Source organism: Haemaphysalis longicornis, unplaced genomic scaffold (genome assembly GCF_048455015.1).
Source record: "Haemaphysalis longicornis isolate Haplotype H1 unplaced genomic scaffold, Haemaphysalis longicornis Haplotype H1 scaffold_12, whole genome shotgun sequence".
Classification (NCBI taxonomy): domain Eukaryota; kingdom Metazoa; phylum Arthropoda; class Arachnida; order Ixodida; family Ixodidae; genus Haemaphysalis; species Haemaphysalis longicornis.
Genome location: NW_027526225.1, coordinates 119441280 through 119467873, shown reverse-complemented (window position 1 = coordinate 119467873; position 26594 = coordinate 119441280). Strand labels below are relative to the sequence as shown.

Genomic DNA, 26594 nt, shown 5'->3' with positions numbered 1-26594 from the left:
TGGGAGATTTAAAAAAAGAAAAAGAAAACGCGCGAGTGGAGGGTAAACGTTTGTCCTCGCAAAGCCAAGCTTTTCTCATTTTGGCGAGACAACCACGGGTGGCTTTCTGTTGCTCCTGCTTACGGTGGCGCTGCCTGCCTCACAACTTCCAGTGCGAAGTGCCAGAAACTCAGTGCTCCCTTTAACACTATGAATTTGTTTTACATCCCCTCAGGCACCATAGCAAGCTTTCGAGAAAAGCTAACAAGCCCCCTACTCGTGCCCATCCACTAAAAAACCCACACAGCCGGCAACAAAGAGGAAAAAAAGAGATTATCAGGCTTTCAGTAGAAAATTATAAGCAAGGCACGCAGTTTTAATCACCACTTGTTGCAGTACTGAGGTATGAATGAGGTTTAGCATACACAATTTGATTTCCACAAAGTATTGTTTGTGTTTTTTCTCGCGTTGATTTTGCACAAATTATTTGTATGTAGCTGCACGTGCTTCAAACACGCCTCTTTCCAAACATACCGCATGTGTGGAGCCATGAGGCAACCAAATAGCCCAGCGGCAAGTATTACTTAATTAAGCCATGATGGAAACTGGCTCGTGCAAAACAGAGGGAAGCGACAAAAGCAGGTGGCCATATGAGTTTTCTGAAACTTTCTACGGCTTGCTTTTCTCATGCTTCCATCCTTCTTTTTGTTAGAAACGCCTTGAAACCTGGTTCTCCAATGGTATACAGTCAAACCCCACTACGACGAACTCTGCTTCAATGAAATTTCCACTTCAACAGAATAGTTCCACCTCCCTGTCACCTGGCCATAGAAGTCAATTCAACCAAGTCCCCGCCACAACGAGCCACTTGTGGGGCAATGAAATAAGCATAATGCCTGGCATCTGTAACTTTTTATACATCCAGGGCACTTAGTTTCACCAAAAACGAGCACCCCAAAAAGCAAACAAATAGATGGACGCCATTGTTTGGTGGTAATAACGACGTGGCTGGCGGCCGTCTTTACACGAGCGCAGGCCTGATTTGTCAAGCCAGAGCTGCAGGAGGTACAAACTATCCGTACCCAGTTCACACAAATGTGCGCAGCTGTCATTGCAGTTTTCCTTTTACGGTTCTTCAAAGTCAAAGGCAAAAGTAATGTTTTAGTGATGAACGTGCGCACATCCTATCGTTATCACAAGCATCCACTCGCGTTCGTGATAAAGGCAAGCCCATGCTTGCCTTTTAAGGTCAGATGCCACAGTGCACAGTCAAGAGGGGTACGATAATGGGCCCCCCAAAAAGGTAAAAAACGGTTTAAAGGACACCTGCAACGCTTTTCTTACAGGGTTTTCTCCGGGCTTTAAGTCGGTTCTTCATGTTATGCAGGGATAGACGCAAAAAGGATCACCAAGATTCGTGCAGAAATTGAAGAGTTACTCAATTTTGAAATGTGAGAATACGAAAAAATTGAGCGGTGTGCTCTCTCTCTCGAAAATCGGGGGACTGCTGCTTGCTTCCCCTTCTCCCCGATGATGTCGCATCGTGGGATCAATGAAGGCAGTGAAAAATTCCGCTATCCGGAAGTTTTAAGCCCTTGGTTGTCCGACCTGAGAAGCTCCTTTCCGCACTGCTTGACGGCGTTGTTCAGCAGCACCGTGTTAACCGTGACCTGACGTTCAGCACCGACAAGTAGAAGAAGGCGGAGACCGCCACAGTCACCTGCTCATCACTGCGTTGATGTGTGCTGCTAGGCTTATTTTTCTGAACTCTACCATATTACTGGTCAACAATGTGGCTGTTCATAACAAGATCTACACTGAAGCTTAGTTAAGTTCAAAGTGTGAAGTCCATGCGCTGCCTTGCTCCTTGACGTGAACAGCACTTGTGAGTTCACCGAAAGGCGAGAAATAGTCGCATATCCTCGTTTTAAAGAAAAGAACTTAAAAAAAAATGTAATCCTCTGCAGGCAGCGTCGCAGCGACACCACCAGGGGGGTGACACATGGCAACTCACGGCATAGCTTTGCCTCGGACCACGCTAGCCGGCTACTGCTGAATAGCGCGCGTGCATTTGTTGTGTGTGCGGCAGTCAGCACGTCTGCTCTCAATAAGATGCCTTTGTCAGCCCAAAAGTGGAGGTTTTTATCACTACAAGATAGAGCAGCCATCATTGCCCAAATCAGTGGCCCAAGTGGAGGGTGAGAGGATAGCGCTGACGAGTTTGGAACGGCCTGCAGCTCACTCTACCTATTTGAAAAGCAAGGCCGCCACTCCTTAGTGGCGCACGTGTGCAAAACAAAACAGTGACGGCTGTGGCCTTTCCAGATGTCGATGAAGTGGTCGTCAGTTGGCTCTGCGAACAGCATTGGAACAACGACGTGCCACTGTTTGGTAAAGTTTGTCAACAGAAGAAGCTAGACTTCATGTGCTTGCTCGGCCATGCTCAGTGTCGAGGATCAAGCAGAAAAACGAACAGAAGGCAAGCCCGCGGAATGTTTTCGCTGCGTTTGACAAGATTTGGTTGTTCTTCGGCATGCACGACGACTAGCAATGAACCCGTTTTTGTAGTGTGAGAGAGGAGCTGTGAAGTTGCTGCAAGGTAAGGCTTGTGAAGTACTATAACCGACTTTCGGAAGCAACTTTTCGGTTTGTGGGAGATTTTCCTGTTGTTTATGTTTCATTCTCGCGGCAACAAAATTTCCGCAAAAGTGAATTTTCCGGCTTTCCCCGGTGGTTTCGTTATTGCGGGGTTCGACTGTGTCGCCACACTAAAACATCAAAAGCGCCTGAAATACTAGAAAATGTAAAGCCTGCCTTGTTGTCAACACCGGCATGGACTAAGCACAAGGTGAAAAGAGGAAGACATGAGAACTTATGAGAACACACTGACTGCACTTACGGGTCGTATGTCGATGTCGCACATCCCAACACTGGTCGTGACCACTTGTGCCACACCCATCATGGTCTGGCCAGGGGCGCTCTGTAAAAGCATGCTAAAGTTAAGCCACGCTGGAATGCCGACAGATTCTAGCTAAGTATAATCTCACTACAGCAGATCTGCTCACAACAGGTAATCGGATACTGTATGCCGATTCATGACGTTTGGTTTTTATTTCTACCCATCCACTGATTTAACTTCGTTTACTGCGCATTCTGTTACGGCATACTTAGGCACAAAGTAAGCTAGTTTAGAAGATCAACAAGTCCGCTTTCATAGATTTACAAACCACATTCATGATTCCTAAAAGGCTGTAGTTACAGCATTCAGATCGTTCACACTTAGGCGCGGTTATTATTAGTGGGCGTATGCATGGTTGCAATTTGGTGGCACGCTTACATTGTCAGACTTTCCATGTTACCGTAATAAATGCTTTTAAGTTTGCGGAATTTGTGCAGAAACTTCAGTATTCAGCATAGTTCTGTGAGTTCTTCAGAATCCTGTGGCTGTGCTGACTTGCTGCAAGCTGAATTATTTTATTTTAATCAATTCATCAATTAGGTTGTCTTTACTACACAGTGTACGTTTAACCAAAGTATAAAATAGTGTGAGATGATTCATGCAACGCACTGAATGACTGCTAATTACCCTGGTGCTGCAAAGTTCCACATTTCTAATTATGATCATTGTTTAAAGTGACCAAAAAAAGGCACCTTGTCTGCAAGGCATGCCAATACTACCTTTGCTCAGAAAAAAAAAAAAAAAAAAGCTTTATGAATGCAGCCTCTGTTCGACCGAAAAATAAACAAACAAGGACCAGCTTTTCGTTTATTGTGCTATACCAAAAAGCATTCCAAAATTGCAAACAGCAAAAAGACCATTGCCGGAAATGGAAGACTCAATCAAAACCTCTCAAAGAAGGCAGCTAGAGTGTATTAATAGCTAACTGTCTCCCTCGTTGCCACACCGCTACCAATGGCATTTGCAGTATGGCATTGCCGAAAAATAGCATCCGCACGCAACTTGCCTTTATGGTGGACGGGTCAAAGAGTGACTCTGGGATGAGGAACCGCTCCGAGCCAAAGTCCTGGTTGTAGCCATTGGGGAATTCGTAGTGCACCGTTGGCATGTTGTCGACCGTCCTGGCCAAGACAAGGGAGGGAGACACACACTCGTTCAAACCGCGAGACAACTCATAAACACGGACCATCACTTTCCGAGAGAAAAGGGATGTGACGCAGTGATGTGGTTGGTCCAAGCCATTTCGGAGCAGTTTTTGGAGCAGCAAGAAGCCTGCTCTGGAGCGGCAAAAGTGGATTTTGTAGCAGTCGAAACAGAGTGATGCACTTTCCTTAGAAGTGCTTTCAACGAATTCAGTGTAATTTAAGGTGGACACTTTCTTTTGCGAGACACACCATTCAGACTAAACATTTGATGACGAATATCACTATTCTGCAAATCTACTGAAGATTGATCTCTCCCGTAGACAAACATTACCCTGCCATGTGCTCGAAGGCTCAGCATACCTAGCTTCCGAAAAAGAACAAAATTACGTACTCTTTGTCGTATGGAGAGTCCAGCACTTGAAGAACAGAACTCTGGAAGTCCTGAATGACCTCCTGAAAATAGAAGTTGTTGCACATATTACACACTGCCTTTAGTATTCCTGGCTCTACCTCAGCTTGGTGCGACATTAGATGCAATTACTCTTAATTGCCCCCACTTCTCCACTTGTCACCAGATAGGCAAGAAGCTCTTTGCAATTTTTAAATGAAACAATTCTACAACGCACTCACTTGCATCCACTAACAGCGACATTTCTGTGGCTGATTTTTAAACATTTCAGTCCAAAGAGCAGGGCTTCTCAACAGAGTGGCTAAGAGCCCATGTTGCACTTTTTAACTCGAGGCTCTCCAGCATAACAGTCACACTAGCACCTGACAATGTCAAAGCAAAGGAACAAAAATAATTGCAGGAACTCCCAACTGGTAATTGTCGGATTAACGCACAAGCTGGTATGCTCTACATCGAGCCCCTTTAAAGCCGCCTTCTCTACTAGGCACAAATGCATTGCTGGGGGAGATAGATATCTTCAGAGCCTGAAATCAAAGTACGAAGGCCCTAGAGCCTATTAGTACTAAATACCTCTGTTGGACTTCATGTATTACTAAAGAGCACTTCACACCAACTCTCTTTAAGGGGGGGTTCACTGCTCTTAATTTTTTTTTAAATTTTCAAGTAAACTCTGTGAAACTTGTCAGTCTTGCTGGTTTTACTCAACTGATTTCAAATATGGCATTACTTTTTTAGTTGGTAAATAAGTTCCCGAGATAATTAGAGGTAATTAGCCATTTTTGGAGGAAGAATAGACAAAACAGTGTTGGTCATAAGACATAATCTTTACATTTTCTAACACTATGAACCCTCGTGGGTGCAATAAGACAATCAGTTTTTTGATGCATCGCTTGGAACTAATTTTACAGCTCGTTAAGCCTCGGTGGCACCAGTGGCAAGGAACCGTTTCGAAGGTCCATTTAAAACACTGAAGTTTGATGAGCTGTAAAATTAGTTCCAAGCGATGCATAAAAAAACTGATTTTCTTATTGCACTCACCAGGGTTCATAGTGTTGGAAAAAGTAAAGATTACTGTTTTGTATAGTGTTCCTCCAAAAATGGTTAATACCTCTAATTTTCTCGGAAACTAATTGACCAACTGAAAAAATAATGCCATATTTGATATCCGTGGGGTAAAACCAGCCAGACTGACAAGGTTCACAGAGTTTAAAAAATAGTTTTAAGAGCCATGTCCCCCGTTAAAGGCAACCTCACTGCTGTTCACAAGTGTGTTGCTAGAAAGACATATTTTTGGAAATGGTACACCCTTTGTCAAAATTTTCTAGGCCAATTTTAAAGGGACACTGAAGTGATATGTAAACATTGCGGGATTACTTGCGCAAATTGTAGTCCCGAGTCCCCAGGCCATGTTTCGACCACCCTAGGTGCGTTTACGCGATTTTATTTAGTAGAAAAATTAATTCGAAAATGCTGTCCTCCTCTCTTTACGCTCGCCCATTTTCTGCGGCGTTTCCGTGTGACGTCGCGAGGAGCCAAGCTCGCAATTGGCTGCGCTACTGCACGGCTCCCCGACCTTCAGACAGAGTCAGTCGGCCCAGCGTTTCGTCCGCCGGCCGCCGACGGGTCGTCGCAATTCGTTCGCTCAGTTGAAACGAAGCCAGGACACGTTTGTGAATGGAAGAATCTGCCTTTCTTTACTTGGTTAGTTTGTACACTGTATCTAGCTCCAAGTCAAGGTCGCTTCACACAAGCGCTGCACAAGCGCACATGCGACGCTTCGCTGACTGGTACGCCAGTAGGAAAATATAAGGCCTCTTGAAGGCGGCAGAAGAGTCAGCGAAGTCAATATAGGTACTAAGGAAATAAAATCAACTGATACTTTTACCGTACAGCGTAAAACTAGGGTGCGGGGAGCACTTTTTTGCGCTGGGCGAACAAGCACAGCAGTCAGCAGCACAACTACGCATCTGCGGACGCCTTTCCGTCTACGAAATGCAATTGCTATTGCTAAACGTGAGCTATTGTGGAAACTCGGGTGACGCTTACTGCACGAGCGCAATACAACAAATAGTCACCTAAGCTGCTTGAAATGCCAAAACTAAATAAAAGTGTAAATTGGTTGTACAATATATACCCTATACCCAAAGCCAGCGATCCCGCCCCGAGGCCGAGCGGTCTGGGGCGCTAGGTATGTCACCGCAAGTATTTTGCAAGTCACGAGTTCGAATCCCCGCGGGTACGTGCTTTTTTTTTTTTTTTTGTAAGTTAACTTTTTCGTTTTCCGCCAATGTTTTCTATATTGAGCTCACCTTTTTTTTGGGCCGCAACGTTCATGGCTCCACGAACTAGTTCACAAAACGCGCGCAGGCTGGCACTGGCGCGCTAGCGAGTTCTCGTTGGCGTGCTGTTGCCATAAGCACCGACTGCTTGCAGGCAGTGGGCACAGGCCAGAATGAACAGACCTTTGGCCTGGTGCGAACACGTTTTTTACAATACAGGCATGAGGGAGGCAAGCTCCGAATATGGGGGAAAAGCGCATGACATTTGGGCGTCTGTGGGTACGCGGAGGGCGTTCATGCACTGCGTAGGTCTCGGCTAGTGAATGCTACGATTCCAAGCCGTCCTGGGAGGCTTATCTTTATGCATTTTTACAGCTGACAACATGGCAGAAGCGCGGTACGATGATTACTGAGTTATTGAGAATGCCCATCCAACAACACCACCGGTTGTGTTTTACAGAACCGAAAACGAAACCGAAACCTGTTTGGTTGCTCACCTGGGTATCGTCCAATCACGGTGCCCACTCCTCTCAACGTCACAGCTTTAGTTGGTGTGGCCGCCGCAAACCGCGCATGGTAGTTCTTCTTCTTTCGCGCTTTGTAAAATAATTACCGATTTGTCAACCAGATAAACGATGAAAAGTGTGCTAATTTGAGCCAGTCTACGCAGTGCAAGCAAAAACGGGAGCCTGACAAATTCACTTCAGTGTCCCTTTAAGCTTTCTCGACCACAAAGAATGCAAAGAATGAGCTTAACATTTAAATGTGACAAGAACATTTCATGACAGTAAGAAAGAAAGGTGTTTTCTCGACCTTTCTGGCATAAAACATTTCAGCCATGCTTGGGATGTAAGCTTGTAATACACTTAATTTTTTGTGGCCCGTGCGTTCTCGGCTTGGCCTAGAAAATTTTGACAGGCTGTACTTTTTGAAAATGCGAAGGCATTAGGGCCATTAAGAGGCATTAAGAGACATCAAGAGACACTCAAGAGACCTGGAAAACATCTCTTGCAACCAAGGTCTCTTGAAAGCAAGATTGCTAACATGGACAACAGAGGAAAACCAACCTAACGGTTTTCATTTAAGTGTCTCTTATAAACCCGTACTTTTTAATAACAGTGTTGCCTTGAAACGAGGTTTTACTGTAATGCAGGTTCTCTTGCTCAGTCCACACAAAAATGCTTACATACTTGAAAAAGAACATCGGCTACAGGTTGTCGTTTCTTGTTAGCTAATCAGGGCTGGCAAATGCGCCACCAAAGATGTCCCCAACTTCGGCATACCGCAGTGGAGCGAAGCATTTCTGATCGCTTTTCCACAAGGAATCGGGTCTACCTTTGCCATGTAGTTGTGCCACGACTTGGTCACTTCGGGTAGGTTGTTCTTCCTCGTCCATTTGGGCATCTCCCCTTCTTTGACAGCCTCCTGCAAAATGGCAGCCGAATGCAGTCGTGCGCAGCCTTTCTTATTAAAGGGCACACTGGGAACCCCGAGAAACTCACAACAGCTAACGGCCCTTTCAAACAGTTTTCTCGTGGAAAAATGTATGATTTGGCACATACCGTATGAGTCGAAATACAGGCCGAGATTTTTTACAAAAAAAAAAAAAAAAAAAGTCCCTCCTTGACCGATATACCGGTCATATTAGTTGTCATCTGGAAACCGGGCAGCCCATCAGGCCCATCTAAACCGCAAAGGGACCATCGCCACCGACATCAATAAGATGCGCTGCCCTTTTTTTGCTGCTTTGCTCGCTGTCAGTGAGTGTGTACATGCTATTTTATTCTTGCTTAAGATAAGTTCAGGCACTTGGCACCAGTTCACCGCAGCACTTAAAAGAAACGTTATATAGGATGCCCAAGCCAACGGCAACATGTCCGACTAGCACCGGTTTGGTGTCACCGAAAGAGTGCATGCCACTGGCGTAAGCTGCTGGGGCAGCTCTCAGTATGCAACGCTCGGAAGACTTCGTTTCATAGCTACCGTGCTGAGCACCTGGAACCAAAGGACAAGGAGGCAACTTTTGTCCGGTCTCTACGAATGGATGGCCAGCAACAACCCCAAGACGCCTGCTGGCAGCCTGCACAGACCGTCTCTCACGATAGTCTGCGCGTGCGCGTGCCATGCTTGGCACTCGCTTCCTGATGACATGGTCTTAAGAGTGTTTAAAGGGGCCACACACACAAAATACAAGTTTGTTTTATTCGAAAGATTTCATTTTTTTATAGTGCCCCCAGCGCTTGTCCAGCAGCAAACGATGCTGTATTCATTGAGAAATTAATATTTTAGGTTAAAATTTTCATTCTCCTGCCAAATCGTGTGTCTTCGGTGCGTCTGCCATGAAGTCACAAGGGCGGGTATTCAACCGAACTTACAGTGCGTCATTAGGCTTGCTTATCATCGGTCCTCCCAGATGGCGCTACCATACTCAGCTGCAAACACCGTTGCTTTGTTCCTGACCATATCTGCACCTGGCTTGTTTTTGTTACGGTAGGTAGTAATCGTTTTGTAAAACATGGGGTATGCTCGACAAACAGGGTAACCAAAGACGACGTCCCTTATGCTATCGGCCAGTGTCGCGTAAGACAACTTGAAAGCGGCGGAGTACTGTGCAGCTAAAACAACATAGTGCACCCACTACCAACAGCAGTGCGCACCGGTACTTCTATGCTTACGTGTATTTTCCTAACTTCCATTCTTAACCCCACCATTCTTACTGCTGTAAAATGAATGTGCATTACATTTAGGCGCACATTGCTCGTTTGGCAAACTTACAAGTCCTGCCTGATTTGCGCTTGCTTTTGGCGACCTCAGCACAGCTCGGCACACACGACACCATAGGTTCTGTTGCGGGAAATGAGCGAGAAGTGAGTCACGTGGCCATTCTTTTTTTTTCCCCAATTGTATAGCTTATTTGAGCAAAGTGTGCCTTAAAAGTGGTGTCAGTATGATTCTAACGAGGCAATCTTTTGAATGAACCAAACGTGTTTTGCCTGCATGGCCCCTTTAAGGAGAGCTCCATAAACAATTCCAGACAGCCAAGCAGAAGCAGTCGTCTGATGAAATTTCAGACAGCTCTAAGAAGTGCTTATAAGTAGTTTTTTCTTTCCAGTTCTCAGCCGCAAAGTAAGGGGGTCGACCTATATTCTGGCTCTCACTATATCCTGACTTATACGGTAAGTTGGTCTATATATCGTAGTACCTGACCTGATGAAGTGATTAGGCGGTGTTTACAACTCACTTTAGCAGCCCCTTTAGGACAGCAGCCCTAATACTTTGAAAAGCTTGCAACTGCGATTAGGGTCCAATGACTTTGCTGAACACTGCAGCCAGCAAACACGACAAATGCTAAAAAAATACTATTGCCGAGTAAAATAATCCACACTCATAAGACACTCTTGTGGCTGCTCGTAATGCGTGATACTCAATGCTCCAATACAGTGTTTAAGAAAGCACATTGATTATCCTGACACAGACTACATACGCCTAACAGAAACAGACGCCTTAACTTTGCGGAAAAAAATGATGACAGCAAAACTGCTCCAGTTGCAAAGACGCACACAAGCTTCGCAGCAAACGAGCTCAAATAAAGAACAGTAGCCACTCCCTGACGTTAAGACAAATCATTACATCGCTGGTACATCTGTTTGTGTGCATCTAATTCGTGGTTCGAAAAAAAAAAAAAAAAAGTGATCGTTTACAGGGGAAGTCATAGCACACGTAGCCTTATTTCACAGTACTGCACTAAATTATAGCCAGTACTCCAATGATATGTTTGCTGCACAGGTGTCCCCACCCACTACAAACATTTCAACCCACTTGGGTCCAGCAAGGTGCTAGAACCCTCTAACATTGTGCTATGCCTGCCAAATGTAGAAAAAGAAGACGTACTTTTCCGGCCAACAAATATGTTGGGATGATGTCGACGCCTTGTTCTTCGAGGTACTGCTTGCACTGCATGCTCACAAAGTCACCGGCCAGTGGGGACTTGACGACAGCTGGGATAACGAGAGGGTGCAGTTAACACAAGAGCCTTGAAAACAAACTTTTTTGGACACAGATGATGGACAGATGCAAGATGTCCTAGCTAAACAAAAAGCATGCCCTAGTGTCCAGCTTCAGGTCAATATCAACCTCCTGGAGGTTCTTGCAGAGAACAGGGAAATGCATTTGTCACTTATTAAAATAGCAACAAAAAAGGCAGCAAAAGATGCAGTACAGTAAAACCCCGCCATATCAAACTTGCAAAAACACACCTGTCAGTTCGATATAGGCCATAATTCGATATAAGCACGGCAAGGAACTGGACATCAGAAAAGCACTTACCAGTTATAAAAACACTTTATAGATGAAACTGGATTATTTATGCATGAAATAGTCCTGTATCTTTTTCGGCACGAACAACCTCACTGCCCGACACAGTGCGCACCTCTCCACATTGTCTAAAGAGTCGGACCATAGCCCACACTCACAAACTCGCCGATTGTTGATCAAGCAAGGCGGTCGGAAATTCCAACAGCTCGCTCCACACTCCAGCAACACCAGCGGTGATTGATTGATTGTAGGGTTTAATGCGCCGACGCAACGCAGGCGATGAGGCGCGCCGTAGTGGAGGGCTCCGGATTAATTTTGACCACCTGGGGATCTTTAACGTGCGCCGAAATCTCGCACACACGGGCGTTTTTGCTTTTCGCCTCCATCAGAAAAGCGTCCACCGCGGCCGGGAATCGAACCCGCGACCTCGTGCTCAGCAGCGCAACGCCTTAGCCACTGAGCCACCACGGCGGGTAACACCAGCGGTGGCTTTGTTGCACTGCTGTGGATTGTCAGTCGTCTTCAGCATGCACAAGCCAGCAGATTAGAAGCAATTTTGGGCGGTTTCTTTCAGTAATGTCTGCCCAGAACCTACTTGGAAGAAGATTAATCTAAGCTCCCTGCCGATAGTGCTGATGGTGCCCTTGAGAATCTCATGTGTTGAGGGGGATGTTCGACTCGATTAACGATTTCCAGCTTTACGGTGAAAGGCAAATTCGGCCGCTTCGTGCTAGCTAGAGCCACCAAGTCAGCCTTTATTTAGCAACACTAGTGCTAGCCATCACAGCTACACTTTGGAAGAAAGCTCAGAAAGCGCAAACAATGCAAACACAAGGGGGAAAAAAAAAAGAAAAAAAAAGGAAAAGAAAGCATGGCAGGCAAGCCAGGATCATTTTTCGCATGAGGGGTGTCCGTGGCTCACCCAACATGGCACGGTGGCGCAGCCACAATAGAAAGAAGAATGAGGGAAAGAGCCCCCCTTGGCCATGAGCGACCAGGCTAAATCACTGTTAGGGGTGTGCCAGTGGAAGTTCTCCTCTGATCCGAGGGAAAGCCAACTTGGGGGGGGGGGCACTTCCGTGGCATTTGTCATTCGATATATTGGGGAGTCGCTGGTATTTTTGTTTGATATAAGAGTAATTATTGCTCTATATTCTCATTGTAAATGTACCATGCCAAGAAATTAATCCATATAAAGGATAATTTGATGTAAACGGGTTCGATGTAGTCGGGTTCGACTGTACACACCTGGTCACTCATTTCCTTATTTTTGATAATTTGAGTTCAAAGAGCACAATAAAATGCAGCGGCAAGAACTGCTGTAGTTCACAGCTGCTATCCAGTGAAAGCAAACACTGGCCTGGGGCAGCAACATGCTATGTGTGCGTACACTGCGACATACTGAACTGCGATGTATGCCCCACATGCACAAACCCCAGCCTTTTTAGCCACTCCGAAACACAAGCAAAGAAGCGCACTCGCCTTGAGTGAGGACATAGCCGTCGTGCACAGGAATGGCAGACGTCTGGCTGGCCCCGCTGTCGACCACAATGCCAGTCGAGCGGCCGTTAGCAAATGCGGCCAGCACGGCATTTTTGACGAGGAAGAACGCCGGCACGCCGTACTTCTCGAACATGATCTCCGTCAACTTCTCTCGTTTTGTACGGGCGTTCCACTGTGAGTAAGAAGAAACACTGGGTATTAGCCGTTTTTCTTTCCCACACTTCGTTGTCAAGTAAGGACACAGAAAGCCACGTAGTAATAAAATTGACTCGGTGTTTTTCCCCACTCTTCTTCAAAACCTTGTTTTTATATGCGGGTGCTTGCAAAGAAGCACTACAGTTTCACCCAACAGTTTCTACGAACAGTGGTGGAGCACTAGTATGTATCTGGTTCAGGTGTTTTCGTTCTGTTTTTATTATTATTATTTTTTTTTTTTGGGGGGGGGGGGTACTATCAAGAAAGTGAAAGCTTGGTCCTGCTGAAACTTCTGTAGATTAGTACCTGTTGAAGTATTATGCCTCCCCTATTGGTTAGTATGTTTCTATTTGCATTGCAGTGTCCCAAAAATACACCAAGTTATCTCTCCACTCCCTTGAACAGTTGCTTTGCGACTAGGCTCACTACCAATAACCTAAGCCAGAAACAAACGTGCGTTTCATCCGAAGCCTTAAAGAATTTTTTTCTTTTCTTTTCCACTGTTCTCCTTTTCTCCTATGTGCCATGCATTGGGGAAGTCGCGTCTGAAATTTGTGGGCAGTGCAAAGATGAGCACCAACTGACTTCGATACCGGAGAGATGAAGAAGAATAAAAGCAAACAGAGACGGCAAAATTAAGGGAAAGTTTACAGTTGCACCAGCTGGTGACTGCTTGGAGGCACAATGGCTGGCGCAACGAACTGATACAGAGCAGGAGATGAGACAGCGTCATGTGGACAGTACTACTAGTGTGCGGAAAGACACTGCACAGACAGTCAGGATGTGTGAGAGCATCACACGGAGCATGCATCTCTTAGTACACAGTTTGCACAAGTCTGGCAAACAAGGAACTGAGTCAGCCGTACCGATGCTTCTGACATTAGAACAGGATGCAACTGGGGCTCCGATTTGACGTGCCGGCTGTAGGTGTAGTCGAGCACCTTTTCAAAGATGTCCCAGTCTTCCACTGGAAAAAACAGAAGAAAAGGAAAAGAAAAAAAATATGGGAAAGAACAGTCATCTTCGTAAGCAATACAAAAGGGAAGGCCCTTCAAATCCTATCATAGTTTCAGTCGTTGGCTTCAGTTACTAATTATGGCTCAGCACCGGGATAATTGGAGGTCCATGGGAAGGCCTTTGCCCTGCAGTGGGCGTAGATAGGCTGGGGATGATGATGATGATGACCAATTATGGCAACACCCGCACCTTCTATTTCACAAAAGATCCCTGTGAGAGCAACCCAACAGGTGCAAAGCATATGCTGACTCAGCCTCGTGGACTTGCAGTGGCTGTGAAGGATTGCTGCCTAATTTGCCTCATTGCTTATCAAGTCCACCTGCTTGGTGTAACCTGCAATAGTTTCCCTGACCCTTCAGAGTGCCAGCACTCTGTGCAAGCATGCTCAGAAAACAAGAGCATCATTGTACTACTGAGCCAAAGGACACGGCTTCAATCCTGGCAGCAGCAGCCGTTTTTCCACTGGGAGTGATAAATGCCAGTGCGCTGAGATTACCGAGCACATAAACAGGCCGAGGTGGAGCTCTCCACTATGGCACACCTCATGACCAAAGTGTAGCTTTGGCATGTGTTGTGTAAGTAAGCGCGAAAGGAACAAGGACGAACGAAGTGAACGGGATACGGCGCTACTATCAACTCGTTTTATTTTCACTGTGATGTCCGATTTTATAGGGGAAAATACACAGCTAATGAAGGAAAGGAGGAAAGGGGGAGGAGAATAATCAAATACAAAAAACAAAAAGTGAAGCATGACATTTCAAACGATCGCGTTACAAAGGCACTTTTGCACGGCAAAATCTAATGATTGGATAAGAATTGCAGTTCTTTCTTTGTCAATGCTAAAGAAGCTATGCTAATGCAGTTGTCTTTCAAGGAAACTATCTGGTAGGCCTCAATGATTTTTTCTGTCAACTGATCCTCGTGGCGGGCTACAATCCTAGTCTTATCAAAATGAGGCCTACACTCACAATCTCTGCAGTCGCTGCAGTGCATGCCCAGATGTCCTTTAATCGTCTTATCTACATTATTCCTATGTTCTCTAAGCCGATCGTTTAAGCACCGACCTGACTGTCCAATGTACTGCCTGCCACACGGTAAAGGAATGGAATGAACTGTGCCTTTTGAACAATTCACGAACCGGTCGCGATGCTGCATTGCGCACTTGCTTTTCTTTTTTTCCTTTCCATTGACTCTGTTCATTAGTTTCGACAATTTGTTGGGAGCAGAGAAGACAACATTAATGTTGACGCGATTTCCTATTTTCTTAATGCGCATGTGAACCTCCCCAAATTGGAAAATAACAGCATTAATGTACGTATACGCTTCCCAAGAGCATTCCACATGCCGAATTTGCACCTGGGCTATACGGAGGGCCACAGTTAAATAAGCTTGCCATCTGAAAGAAGAAAATGGGGAGGGGGGGGGGGTTTAGGTTCACCCTTGACCCCAAGCCTTTAACTTGCAAAAATGGTGACTCCATTTTTCTTTTCTGCAAAGTTTTTCAAAAGCAGGAAAGGTAACTGCAATGGCCACGAGCAATCTCAATGCGCATGTTTCAACACCAAAGGGGAAATGGGAGCCCCTTTCATTGTCCTCAACTTAGGGAACAAGTAGGATTAAACGCCACACTGCTCTTCACCAAGGGACATCACTCTGGTCCCACAGAAGCCCCATGCAATGTTTCCAGTAGCCATGCTGTTTCAACCAGTGCACCCATTTTTTCTGATTAGCTCAGGAGTGCTCTTTCACTGCTACGGTCCTGGCAAGGCATCTTGCTTCTACGCCCCTCGTGAAACCGTGCCACCAAAGCAGCCCTCACCCATGCCGTCCTTGAGAAAGGAGACCATGTCCATGTTGGCCCGGGGCACGTGGATGCTTGTGGTGTCGATGAAGTACTTTTTCTGTGGTGCCGGAGCAGTGGCACCCAGGTCTTTCGTTTCCGCATCGGGTCCGTCGGCCAGCAACTCCTCGATCACTCCGACGGAGCTGGGAATCTCCGCCTGCAAAGAGGGCAAACCCAACATTGCTGGTGCTTCACAGAGTCTCGCACACTTTCTACGGAGGTTCCTAGCGTTCTGCTGATGTGCTCTTTTCCCTCACCGCAGAAAACAGTGCTCTAGAAGTGAAACTCAATGAAAGAGAGCATGTAGTATACTTGCAGTAACCTCCGTCTGGAAATACATTGACCTAAACATTGCCAGATCACTCGATCTTCACGGAATCCCACACATTCTTTACTGAAGTTTCCAGTGTTTTACTGCAGTACTCTTTCCTTCACTTAAAAAAAAAAAAGAATAACACTTTAGTAATGAAACTGTATGAAAACAAGCATGTATTCTTACTTGCAGTGCTAGGTTCCCAAGTGCTACACACTCAAGATAATGCGTCAGGCCTGCTCGGAGCAACACTGCCACAGCAAAGAATGTAGAGAGACATAGCAAATTGCATTTGTGACGACTACATTAACACACCTCTCCAGTCTCCCTGATGTGGCGATGCACCAGACTGATCGCTGTGTAAGCAGAGACCCCTCAGATGACAAAGTGTCTCAGTAAAGTGCTTGCAATGCTGGAAATTGCTCTGGATTAGAGCATCTGTTATGAATTTTTGCATACGTGTTGGATTGCAACCTATTTCTGATGCCAGGAAAAAAGAAATTGGCGCAGCTTGCACTATTGGTGCAAGGCTGGAGAAACAGCAGAGCTGGCCGCCCGTCCCCCTTCATCAGAGACTTGGCTGTTCAAAGCCAATGCTACAAAAAAACCCAAAGGAAATAATGCTGTGCGCGCGGAATGCGAGCAATGATAGCTCCATCGGATAGGCGTCGGTTTCATAGCGTGAGGGATCCAGGTTCGATTCCAACCACGGGAAGCGTTTTTTCTTTCCAATTGAAGATTTTCTGTTCACGTTGGAGAACTTAACGGCCGGGTTAAACAGCTCCACATTAAAGAAGTGTTTTGTGCTGATATTATTAGTTTTATCATTTAGTGAACTCGGCCCCCGGTTCAGTAAAGCCAGCTTTTTTTTCTTGTTGCCTTTCACTGAAATCAACACAATAAGCTGACATGATACAATTGTGCCATGCAATTTAAGTAAATGATTCTGGGGTTTTGCAAGGACTTTGCCAGCACCCCAGTAAACTCAAAGCATACGGCAGCTATTAAAGCGAAGCATTAGTGTTCTCACTGATGGCATCTGTAATAAAAATTGCCAAAGCAAAGAAAAAAAAAAAAAAAGGGGGGAGCTTCTTGCGGCTGGAATCGAATCTTGGATCCTCACAATGTGAAGCCGCCTTCTATATAACTGCTCCATTTCGACATGGTCAAAGTGGTTTGGAAAACTTAGATGACAATTTAAGGATCCGTCATGAGAAAGCTTCGCGTTCAACCATCGTCGTCGTTCGATCTTTAGAGGTGTGCATGACTTTTTTTTTTTTCAGATTCGTCAGGCAGCAAAGAGGTGCCTGCACCGTTTGACAAGATGAGTGCTCATGTTTATATCCATTATCTCAACTGCGGCAATTTGGATGAATAATTTGAGGCTTGCAAGACAGGGCGTAATATGTCTAAAATGATAGTCATGGGCATAGTTCTCCACAGACAAAATAGAAAGTCATTTCCCCACATTTGCTCCCAAAAATTAGACGCTCAAGCACCGCAAGATGCAAACCTCATTTACGTAGCCTTTCCCTTTTCATTTCAGTACCTTTTTTCCGTCTTTTACGACAAATTAACTTGTGTTTTCGTCCCTACCAGCGGGGGATGATGAGGCTTGACATTTTGAGTAGCAGGCCCTCACTATACTCGTTTCATCATTCACACCAATGTGAAATGATTCCCATTCCACATTTAAAGGGACACTGAAAAGATTTGCAAACATTGTGGGATTATTTGCACAAACTTGCCTGGAGCCCCTAGGCCATGTTTCGACCACTGTCGGTGCGTTTGCACGGTTTTATTTAGTAGAAAAATCAATCCCAAAGTTCTCTCCTCCTCTCTACATTCTCCTTGTCGATTTTCTATGACGTTTCGCGTGATGCTCAATCGAGATGGTTTGGCTTGACTGCACTATTGCATGGCCTGCTGCCTCTCCGACAGGGTCAGTCGGCCGGCTGCCGGCAGATCTTCACAATTCGCTCGATCAGTTGGAACTAAGCCACAACACAATTTGTGCCTGGAAGAATGTGCCTTTAGTTTGTTAGTTTGTGGACTGCACAAAGCTTCGTAAAGTCTTTGAAGTCCAAGTAGGTCTACACAAGTGCACAAGTGATGCTTTGCTGGCTGGTACGCTAGTAGAAAAATATAAGGCCAATAAAAAGCGAGTGAAGAGTCAGCAAACTTAATATGACTACCAAGAAATTAAAATCAACCAACAAAATTTATTGTAAAGTGTGAACCCACGGTGCGGATAGCACTTTTTTGTTGGGTAAACTAGCACAGTAGTCATCAGCACAACCGCACATTTGCAATCGCTTTCCTGCCTGAAAAATGCAGTCGCTAGAGCTGAGATATTTGTGGGAATTTGGGGGACGCTAACTGCACAAGTGTTATTCAAGAAATACTTCTCTAAGTCGCCAGAAATGCTCAAACTAAAGAAAAAACAAACAGCTTATACAATATATACTTTATATTTCCACCTCCTGAAGCAATGTGGTTTGGTCAAGAGGTCTAAACCCCTCACTGCATTGTTTTGCAATTTGCAAGTTCAAATTTCTGACGTGTTTTTTTTAAGTTGATTTTCTTGTTTTTGGGCAATGTTTTCTATACAGAATTCACCATTTTTGTGCTGTAACGTTCACTGCTCCACGAATGAGTTCACGGAGCACGTGCAGACTGACACTGATGCACTGGTGAGTTCTCAATGGCGTGTGTTCCTCCCACAAGCACCGACTACTTGCGGGCTCAGTCCCGAATCAGCCGACCCTTGGCCTGGTGCGAACACGCCTCTTACGATACAGGTACGAGCCAGGCAAGCTCCAAAGATGGGAGAAAAGCGTATCACAACTGAGCATCTGCGGTGACTCAGGGGGTGTTCATCCACTGCAGGCGCCTCGGCTAGCGATTGTTACAATTCCAAGCCACGCTGGTAGGCTTATCTGATACTTTTTACTGTCAACAACATGGCAGAAGCGCGGTATGCCAATTACTGAGATATCGAGAATGCCCAGCCAACGATATCCTCGGACGCAAAGCACGTTGTTTCACAGAATTGAAACCGACACTGGTTTGAATTCTAGCTTAATCACAGTGCGAAGGACGGGACAGACAGAAAGATCAACTACTGAACAGGCGCTGACTTCGTTTTCTTTGTATGCTACTTTGACACGTGCGGCGTTGTTTGCCTTCAGTATAAATGTTTGTTGCGGGTTTTCAATAAATTTAGTTGAGAATCAGCGCCTGTCCAGTGGTTGATCTTTCTGTCTGTCCCATCCTTCGCGCTGTGATTAAGTATGAACACGTACTAACTCGGCCAACTTTTGCAACTGTCCTACATTTGAATTCTAACTTTGGACATCGTCCAATCACATCGCATCTTGTATGGACATCACTGCTTTAGTTGGTGCGGTAGCTGCAAATGTCGCATCCCATATTTTCTTCTCTCAGGCCTTAAAGATTAAATACTGCTTTATCGGCCGGATAAACAACGAAAAGGGTGTTTACTTGAGCGAGTCTATGCAATGGAAAAACAAAAACAGAAGCTTGACAAGTTCGCTTCAGTGTCCCTTTAAGAAACTACCAGGTGTTTTAAAGAGGCATTGCTAGCAATGCACACAAGAAAGGAGTCTCAAGGCACGTTGTTCACTTTCTACCATCAATAACAGATCAGCCAGGTGCAGACGCCATGGAGAAAGACTAGAACACCTTGATTTATAATTTTGGACTGCCCAGAATAACTCCATAGCCACTTGATATTTTTTTTCAGCCACAGAATTTCTATTTGAATTTGAATTGAATTTATTGACCAAGCGTGAACATAAAAAGGGAATGGGTACAGAGGCACCAGTAGGTCCCAAGGTAAGAACCGCAGGCGGGACCTCCCATGGTGATTGTAAAAAAAAAGAATAACAGGGGGGTTCGTACGGGCTTCAAAAGCAAAAATTCAAGGGTTTTTAAGGACTTTTAAGGACCAGAAAACACATTTCAAGGTCCCCATCTTATGTTTTATCTGGGATTATTTATAACTTTTTCAACAAAATGCAAAATTTTGATATTACCTAGTACCTAAGAACATTATTGCACATTTATAGGAGCTATGGGTTTATGAATGCTCCCCCAGCCTTATTTTTTTTATATAGTTTATATTTAGAGGTTTTTCCTTTTTCTGGGTGTTTTGCTGCGGCTGTTTGATTTCAAAACTTAGTTAATGTTACCTACATCTCCTGCTTTGTCAGCAAGAGTATCAGCTGAAATTAACTCAGCAAGTGTTGCTGCAAGGCAGGATGAACTGTGTACACGTCCACCATTTGCACGTAAAAGCAAACACAGATGGAGCGTATGAGGCACAGCAAACATGCAATGAAAGGCCGTCCACAGACTAGATGGAACATGCAAGATAGAGAACAGAAGCCGGCTTTCACGAGATTGTATCGTGACATGAATTTTATTGAGGAGTGCTGCTCCCAATGTTGCCTCGTAATAATGAGAATCCACAACTCGTAATTTCACGCAATACACTGAAACTTGATTGTTACAATGTTTCTGTACATTTTTAAAACCTAACATTCACGACAAACACTTTAAATTCTTGTGAAAAGATAGGGCCATTGGTTATCTCCAGAAAAATCAAGGGTTTTTAAGGACCTTGTGAAAAGACAGGGCCATTGGTTCTCTCCAGAAAAATCAAGGATTTTTAAGGACCCTTTAAAAATTCCAGGACTTTCCAGGCCTTGAAATTTACACTTCTAAATTCAAGGGTTTTCAAGGTTTTCAAGGACCTGTGCGATCCTTGGAATGAACATCAAGTAACACTAGAATACAATGTCAGCAAATAAACACTCAGCATAAAACAGAGAGCGATGAATACAAAAACCAAAGAGAAGAAAAAAATATAACAATAAGAAGCAGGAACACTAAAGAACAATAATGACAACTCCAATCTATTCGAAAATGGGGATATGAATGCCACATCAACAAAAATACATGATACTACAGTTGCAATTCCATCAAAAAGAAGGGCCTAACAAGAAGGTTTTTAGTTTAGATTGACCGTCTTGGCTTGAGCAAAAGCAGTCACGGAAGCAGAAAAAATAAAAGGCTTTGGTCAATGCTTTTGCCCTTCGTAATGCTGCTCATTCGGCGCACCTCTGTCAGTGCTGCCCGAGATTTGTGCAACAAAGTACGGTGAGTGGACGCTAGTGCACCCACCTTTGGAGAGTCCTCACCAGCATAACCGGCCCGGACGGAATAGTGGCCAAAGTCGAAAACCAGCGCACCGACCTCGTCTGAAAAGTAGAATTAGCGATATGATGAATTTGCTCGAACCACTAGAGAAACCAACACTGAAAGGGGCCTTGAAGACAGCTTTGTCCCGGCAGCAATAGTGTCAACTTTATTGTAAACTTTAAACAAATATTCGAGATATCGCAGAAAATATGTGAAGCAGTGACGATTCTCCAGCAACTTTTCAGGATTTTCTCGAAGATGTCCCAGAATTTTTTCCGTGTGATTGACAGCTGTTAACCTAAGCCACCGCCAAGAAATGTCACTGGGTGATTGTAGTAAAGCCTCCAACTCAAAATTTGACTGTATCATCTCAATGTTAATGCGCAATCAACACACTGGCAACTATATATCTAGTGTAGGCCCATATTTTGTCACTCCTGTCGACATTATGACACTGTTGTGCAGAATTTGAAAGTTATTCGATATTTCTCCCACGTTTTAAAGTGACAAAAGCTTCTTTCGTGGATGGAATGGAGCTGAGTGAGTTACCAAAGGCTCCTTGTTTCAAAGTGAACAAAGCAGCATTTTGTCTTCATGGCCTCTAGAAGAGAATTTGTCGAAATCTAATTTGTGGGTGCATTTTTGCAGCTTAACCTGCCCAATTCATTATCAGACTCTTTATAGGGGAAGTTTAGAGCTTTCCCTCATCTGCAATAGATGGGAGAAGAAAGAAAACGATACACACTGTTTGCAGCTGCCACAAAAACTACTGCAATCACATCACGCTAGTCCTCGATGGGCTCTGACGCCTCCTCAGCCTACGCAATTTTGACTTTCACAGATCTCGTCGTTTTTTTTTGTTTATTCACGCAAACAAATTTGAAGTTAAACATGACAACAATCTGCTAAATTCAGCCACGCCAGCTAGCCAGTGCGTAAAATCCTAGCCAATGTTAGCAAATTGGCTATGGGAAGGCTGGTGCTAGCGTAATTTAGTGACACTAGCTGGTGCAGCAGAAGCTGCACCTTCAAACACTTTTTTGTAACTATAAAAAGGCCCGTATATTAGCTGCAAATGGTCTGAGCAAGATCCACAGATTTCGGGCTTTAATCGGGTAATGTAATTAGACGGTGTCTGCAAATCTTTGCAGCGTCTCCTTAAAAGAACTATGAAGACGACATACGTTGCTTCGTTCAAAATGCTGGACCTTTTGTATCACAGTACATCCTTGCAACTGGATATATGTGCTGTCATCGCTGAACAATTAGCGTCAAAACTGGTTGTGTCGTAACTGAGAGCTAGAAGCCAAGCAGCTTGTCAATTAAACTTAGTAAAATCCTAGCCATCCGTGTAGAGGTAAGAAGATTAAAAATCTTGCTGAGGATATTTTTCAGCTATAATTCAGCAGCTTCAGAGGAGAGGAAAGAAAAGAAAAACTCTACCAGGTGACCAGAGCAGCGGCATGATACGCCAGTCGGCAATACGACGAGACCTCGCTCTCTCTCTGCTGCAGATCTACTCCAAGAGCAAACCAGAGATATCACCCGTAACAAGTTGCTACAGCTGTTTTGTAAATGCGCCACTGATGGAAACTCCAATTTTAAACTCCAACTGCAGCTACTTTGTTTCTGCAAACACACAGAGAACTCCCGTTTCAAATTTTAACCGCAGCTAGTTCATTCGTGAAAACCCCCAATCGTCTTTCATACACAGTCGCTCGTGCCAGTGTGTGCCAACCGGAAGGTCCGTCTCTGCACCTGTGGTGATTGCGCGGTAATGTGCCTGGGTGTTGCCACTTCTTGCCATTTTGGGAATCAACTTGTACAATTAGGGGCAGATTCGCTTATAATTGGCGTGCACGTTGTTGGGGACAAGGTGATATATTGATGCCGAAAGTGTTTTAAAGCGAAGCTTCATGGCTAGGCGAAAGGAAAACGCGGCGGTCCTGTGTACGCAAAAAACTCCTCCCTCACAACCCATACGCATGCGCGAAAACCACGAGGATGGAGAGGAGGTTGAAGGGGACAGATTGGCTGGATTTATCGCAGCGGAGCGCGCGCACCGAGAGCTACTGCGTGATTCCCAGCCCAAGTGGGTGAGTGACGAGATAACGGCAGACGGAGCAGCGCCATTTTTTGAATTCATCGTGCCTTGAGCGGCCTGGTTTTCGCCAGGTGCATTTTATACGCATCGGTTTCCAAGCCTTCAACCCGTCTACTTCGCAAACGCACGTTAAAACAAGCGCACGCGGATAGGTATGATTCGAGAACGCTATAAGCATGTCAGTACGTTGCTAGGTCTTCGAACGTCCCTGCGGTTACATAGGCTGTCTGCTACAGTAAGTCAATAAACAGGACGTGCGGGAAGTAGTAGAAAATTACACCTGCAACAACGTTGTGGATGTAAGTGGTGAACGATCAAAGGGCCGATCGCCGAGCGCGCACGCCGGCATCACACATATAACACGGTTTAACTAAGCAGCTCCCATCAGCTGAAGTGATGAGATAGCCTTGAGGACTTACCGCCGCCGTAGACACCGCCACTCATCGTACTTTACGCTTCGAATGTTCCGTAAATGCCGAACAACGGGACGAACGGTGGATGATTGTTGTCACAGTTGCACTGCAACAGAGCGCGAAGATTAAACAGCGTCACACTAGATGGCGCAATCAGTGGTTTCGCCATTACCGTACAAGTCAATCCAATCCACTTGTACTTTGAAAGTGCAGTGCAAATATTTACAGTTTTGACATTAAAATTTTAAATATAAGGTTAAAAATGTTTTGTTGTCAGGTATTGCTCACTTTGAAATTTGTTTAGGCATAAAATTTTGACTTAGGTCTTGACTTTGATGATAGGTGCCGCCACCATTTAACAAGAAATCACGTGATTCGCTGAAAAGTTGTAAACAAATATGGCGCATCCCTTGTTTGCTGCCGCCCGTAACTAGTGAAACAACGTAACAACATCGTTTTCGTCACAACTCAGCGCAGCTTGCCTGACGATGACCAGTCTAAACAGAAACAACGACCCTGCCGCTGCTACGCGCTTCGAACTTCAGACTGCCGGTGCCAGCGGCGTCGCAAGCCGGATCAGTTCGGTCTTCGATTCGCTGAACGGTTTGGAGGCAAAGCACCAGGCCTGGGAACGGTCCCGCACAGAGTCCTTTCTCAAGGATGACCCCGACGTCGCGGACGACTTGGCGGCCAAGTCATCGAAGTCCGTGGACGGGGTCTTCAAAAGACCGTGGACATCACCGGAGGGGTCGTGCAAGCGGCCAAGGCCGGGCGCGAAAAACGTCACACCGGATTTCAAGCTGCACCCAGAACGGTGGACGAGGTACAGCTTGGAAAGCGTATCGGAAGATGACATGTCCGAAGCTAGCAACAAGGCAGCCGCACTGGACTACCTCCGTGAAAGGCGCCTTTTGAAAGAGCAGTCGCGGCAAGACGGCGGAGAAATGAGTGGAGGTGCTGGTACCAAGCACATATTCCACAAGCGGTCCTTGGAAGGCGACACAGAAATGGAAGACGATTCTGCGGAGCCACAGTTGTCTCATGGACAAGGGCCAGGCAAGTTGATAATGCCGGAATGCGTAGTGGGTGCAAAACCCTTCGGCGCGAAGAAGGTCCTTAAAGACAGTCGACCAAGGAGCTCGTCTCTACCGGCGGTCAGTTCCAGCTCTCTGATAAGCTTTGACTGCGCCGATTACGACGACCATGATGAGCTTGAGGTGGATGAAGTGGAGGAAGAAAAAAGCGGCCCGAGCGCTGCGTGCGACTCTGTGAAGAAAGCGAAAAATCGGACACTGCGAACAAGAGCAGAGGACGAGGATGACTAAAAAAGAGTGGGCTGGGGGACGGGTGCGCGGTTACGGGGCTGATCAGTTGTGCGAGGCTGAGCGAAGAGCGAATTTGACATTGCCAGTTTCGGTCCTGAAATAAGAGAAATCTTGCAGAAAAACGTACCTTGCAACCGCGCTGTGGTAGACTAGAAACAGTACCGCCAGGCAAATGGGTTGAAGTCCGAAAATCTGAGGAAATGTGTCTTGGGAACTGGTCTCTAATATAACCCGTGCATGTATGTTTGTCGTGGCATATAATTTCATCATTTCACCACATCAGGTCTTGTCAGCCTCGTTTCTTGTATTTAGGTACATTCCAGCTCCGCACATGTTCGCTATGCACTATCTGCCAAAGCCATGCCATTGCACAACATGTTGCAGCAAAGCACTGGCATCGGTTTCAGCAAAACGGTGTCTTAATGTCCCATTATCTGTGACATGCAGCACATACCTGCAGATGTGTATTAGCCAATGCATTCCTGATATATCGCTGATGTTAAGCTTCGAGCTCTGATGACTTCAAGGGGCCATGCAGACAGAACACAAGTTTGGTTCATTCGAAAGATTGCCTCGTTAGAATCATACATGCACTACTTTTAACGCAAACTTTGCTGATATAAGCGATATAATTGGGGAAGTGGGAATGGCCATGCGTACCACTAGCTCATTTGCCTCAACAGAACCCATGATGTCATATTCCCTACTGTGCGATAGGCTGAGGCCGGCAAAAGGAAATGCAAGTTAGGCAGGGCTTATAAGATTGCCGAACGAGCTGTTTGCACTTAAATTTAGGGAGCATTCTTTTTATAGCAGTAAGAAATGTGGGGTAAACAATTAAAGTTACGAACATGTAAGCACCGAAGCAGTTAGTGCGGCACTTTGCCGGCCAATGCTGCCTAACACAGCTGCCGGATGCGCGAGACTTGTCTGACGCAGCACTGATCGACTGACATTAGCGACACGATCACTTACATGACCATGTTTGTCGGGTCATAGCTTACGTTTTAGAAAACCATTAGCAGGGGCGGAATAGCTGTGCCATTTAGCGCCAAACTTGATTACCTGCGCCAAGCCGACCCTGTTGTGCCAACGCGTTTATCAGCGCTGTCCTGAGCCGCAGAATACGACCGCCATGATGCCCCGTGCCCGAAAACTTTGCTGGAGCATTTTCGTTTCAGTTTCAAGGCGGTTATAATTTTGGTTTCATGAAGGCCATGAGCGGCTATGCAAGTTGGCTTTTGCCGAGTGGTAAGGCTGCAGGCACTATGCGTCTTCACTTTGTACTTACTTGTGTCGCATTTGCATGGTTTTGTTTGCTGGTGCTGGCCGCTGTGCCACAATCAATGGAAAATGACCAAAAGTTGGTGAATTCAATTTGTTTCACATCGCAGACAGACAGAAAACAGAATATTCGCATGAGGGTTATTCGAGGTGAACTTCTAGCCTCAGCAATTCAAATATTGTGTGCCAAGATATTTGATTTCTTTTTTACTGCAAAATGTTCTCTCAGGACAGTTTTACGCATTTTGTTAAAAATAAATAAGGATGGTTTGGTCACTTCTAGGCT

General features: G+C 45.4%; 2 protein-coding genes across 2 annotated transcripts in view; one reads left to right on the top strand and one right to left on the bottom strand.

Annotated features, from left to right (window-relative positions):
• Positions 1 to 23852, bottom strand: part of Bap55 (Brahma associated protein 55kD) — a 28558-nt gene extending 4706 nt beyond the window's left edge. The window contains exons 1-10 of the mRNA XM_077694387.1: positions 23706 to 23852; positions 21165 to 21241; positions 15620 to 15800; positions 13650 to 13750; positions 12568 to 12760; positions 10663 to 10769; positions 8107 to 8196; positions 4475 to 4536; positions 3945 to 4059; positions 2879 to 2959 (exon numbers count right to left, since the gene is read on the bottom strand). Coding sequence (XP_077550513.1) covers positions 2879 to 2959; positions 3945 to 4059; positions 4475 to 4536; positions 8107 to 8196; positions 10663 to 10769; positions 12568 to 12760; positions 13650 to 13750; positions 15620 to 15800; positions 21165 to 21241; positions 23706 to 23730 — 1032 coding nt within the window. The 5' untranslated portion in view covers positions 23731 to 23852. The remainder of the gene's footprint in view (positions 1 to 2878; positions 2960 to 3944; positions 4060 to 4474; positions 4537 to 8106; positions 8197 to 10662; positions 10770 to 12567; positions 12761 to 13649; positions 13751 to 15619; positions 15801 to 21164; positions 21242 to 23705) is intronic.
• Positions 23853 to 24067: 215 nt separating this feature from the next.
• Positions 24068 to 25303, top strand: LOC144163406 (uncharacterized). The gene has a single exon (XM_077694386.1). It carries the CDS (start codon positions 24188 to 24190, stop codon positions 25022 to 25024), a length of 837 nt encoding a protein of 278 aa, XP_077550512.1. The 5' UTR covers positions 24068 to 24187; the 3' UTR covers positions 25025 to 25303.
• Positions 25304 to 26594: the final 1291 nt, after the last annotated feature.